Here is a 2,086-nt window from a genome sequence, read left to right as displayed (position 1 = left end):
GACTGAGATCTTTTTCTTAAAGAGAGAAGAGCATCTTCATTGCATTTTATTTTTTCTGAAAAGAGTAGGCCATATTTTACTGAGATCACGGATTTGTTATATATTACGTTTTGGTCTTCTAACATTCTTCAGTGGATTTTCTCTAAAGTAGTATGTACAGAAGGAGTTGAATAGCAAAAAAGTAAATCATGTAATAATTCTGAGACTTTTGGGCTTGTCACAACTGAGAAATATTGCTGACGGTGTATGGTCCTCAAGTGTGAAAATGTTCCTTGTGAATTGCTTGCATCCATAATATACACACAGCATTAAGGGCTGGTTTTTATCTTTTATTTTTCCAATCCTCTTTTCTTCCCAAGGTGTCCAAGTCACACAGAGCCACGGCATCTCACAGGTGTCTGAGAATTCCTCCTCCTGGGACTCTCAGAGGATCCAGAACTGCAGCCTGTCCTCGCTGGGCTGTCCCCATCCATGTATCTGGTCACGGTGCTGAGGAACCTGCTCATCATCCTGGCTGTCAGCTCTGACTCCCACCTCCACACCCCCATGTACTTCTTCCTCTCCAACCTGTGCTGGGCTGACATCAGTTTCACCTCGGCCACGGTTCCCAAGATGACTGTGGACATGCAGTCGCATAGCAGAGTCATCTCTTATGCGGGCTGCCTGACACGGATGTCTTTCTTGGTCCTTTTTGCATGTATAGAAGACATGCTCCTGACTGTGATGGTCTATGACTGCTTTGTAGCCATCTGTCGCCCTCTGCACTACCCAGTCATCGTGAATCCTCACCTCTGTGTCTTCTTAGTTTTGGTGTCCTTTTTCCTTAGCCTGTTGGATTCCTAGCTGCACAGTTAGATTGTGTTACAATTCACCTTCTTCAAGAATGTGGAAATCTCTCATTTTGTCTGTGAGCCATCTCAACTTCTCAACCTTGCCTGTTCTGACAGCGTCATCAATAGCATATTCATGTATTTCAATAGTACTATGTTTGGTTTTCTTCCCATTTCAGGGATCCTTTTGTCTTACTATAAAATTGTCCCCTCCATTCTAAGGATTTCATCGTCAGATGGGCAGTATAAAGCCTTCTCCACCTGTGGCTCTCACCTGGCAGTTGTTTGCTTATTTTATGGAACAGGCATTGGCGTGTACCTGACTTCAGCTGTGGCACCACCCCCCAGGAATGGTGTGGTGGCGTCAGTGATGTACGCTGTGGTCACCCCCATGCTGAACCCTTTCATCTACAGCCTGAGAAACAGGGACATTCAAAGCGCCCTGTGGAGGCTGCGCAGCAGAACAGTCGAATCTCATGATCTCTTCCATCCTTTTTCTTGTGTGGGTTAGAAAGGGCAACCACATTAAATCCCTACATCTGCAAATCCTGCCCCTTAGTCACATTATTTTTGTGGCTTGATGGCTTTATTCCTTTCTGCATTTCCTATGTGAATATTGTTTTCTTCGTTATGCCTTTAACTGGAGTGGGTGAGGATTCTGGGATCCTTTGTTTAGCAGAAACCTCATGACTGAATCCTCTATACCTAGGCGGCCTCCTTTAGTTTCTGAGCAATAACCCTGTCATCCAGGTGGAATCACAGCCATCTTTTTATATATGGGAAGTCCTCACTTCGTTTTGGAATTCCCTGAAAATTGACTTTATGGAAGCAATGTACAGCAGGTCCTCCAACACCATTGGTGCGTTCAAAGATGTATAGTTATAATGTTGGTGAGGAATAAGTGGTTTCACTATACCTAATCTTGCTTAAAGGTGAAGTGTCCAAGAGGCTTTCAAAGACGTTGAGGACATACTGTACATCAAATTCATATCCTCTTCCAGAGTTCATGTGGAATTTATTAACTGCTTCTAGAGAATCTATTTAGGCAGGTTATGTGTAGAGATCCATGTCACCGGTCCTCAATCTTGGCTTTGAGTCAAATCACCTGGGGAGCTTACAAATGATGAGGCCTGGGTCTCATTACCTGAGATTCTGATTTCCCTGCACCTGTGTGACTATGTGTTTTTTTTTTTTAAAGCACCAGAGGTGGTTGCAATGACGAAGTTTTTAGAGGCATCAAGCTCCAATGAGTAAGA

At 43.8% G+C, this 2,086-nt stretch overlaps 1 protein-coding gene across 1 annotated transcript; it reads left to right on the top strand.

The window, feature by feature from the left end:
- The first annotated feature begins 321 nt into the window (after nt 1–321).
- On the top strand, nt 322–1,341 carry LOC129524489 (olfactory receptor 7E24-like). The gene is given in 1 exon segment (XM_063697071.1): nt 322–1,341. A coding segment is annotated over 1 exon segment (870 nt). The 5' UTR covers nt 322–471.
- The last annotated feature ends 745 nt before the right edge of the window (nt 1,342–2,086 follow it).

Source organism: Gorilla gorilla, chromosome 13, assembly GCF_029281585.2.
Source record: "Gorilla gorilla gorilla isolate KB3781 chromosome 13, NHGRI_mGorGor1-v2.1_pri, whole genome shotgun sequence".
NCBI lineage: Eukaryota > Metazoa > Chordata > Mammalia > Primates > Hominidae > Gorilla > Gorilla gorilla.
This window is presented reverse-complemented; position numbering and strand designations above follow the sequence as displayed.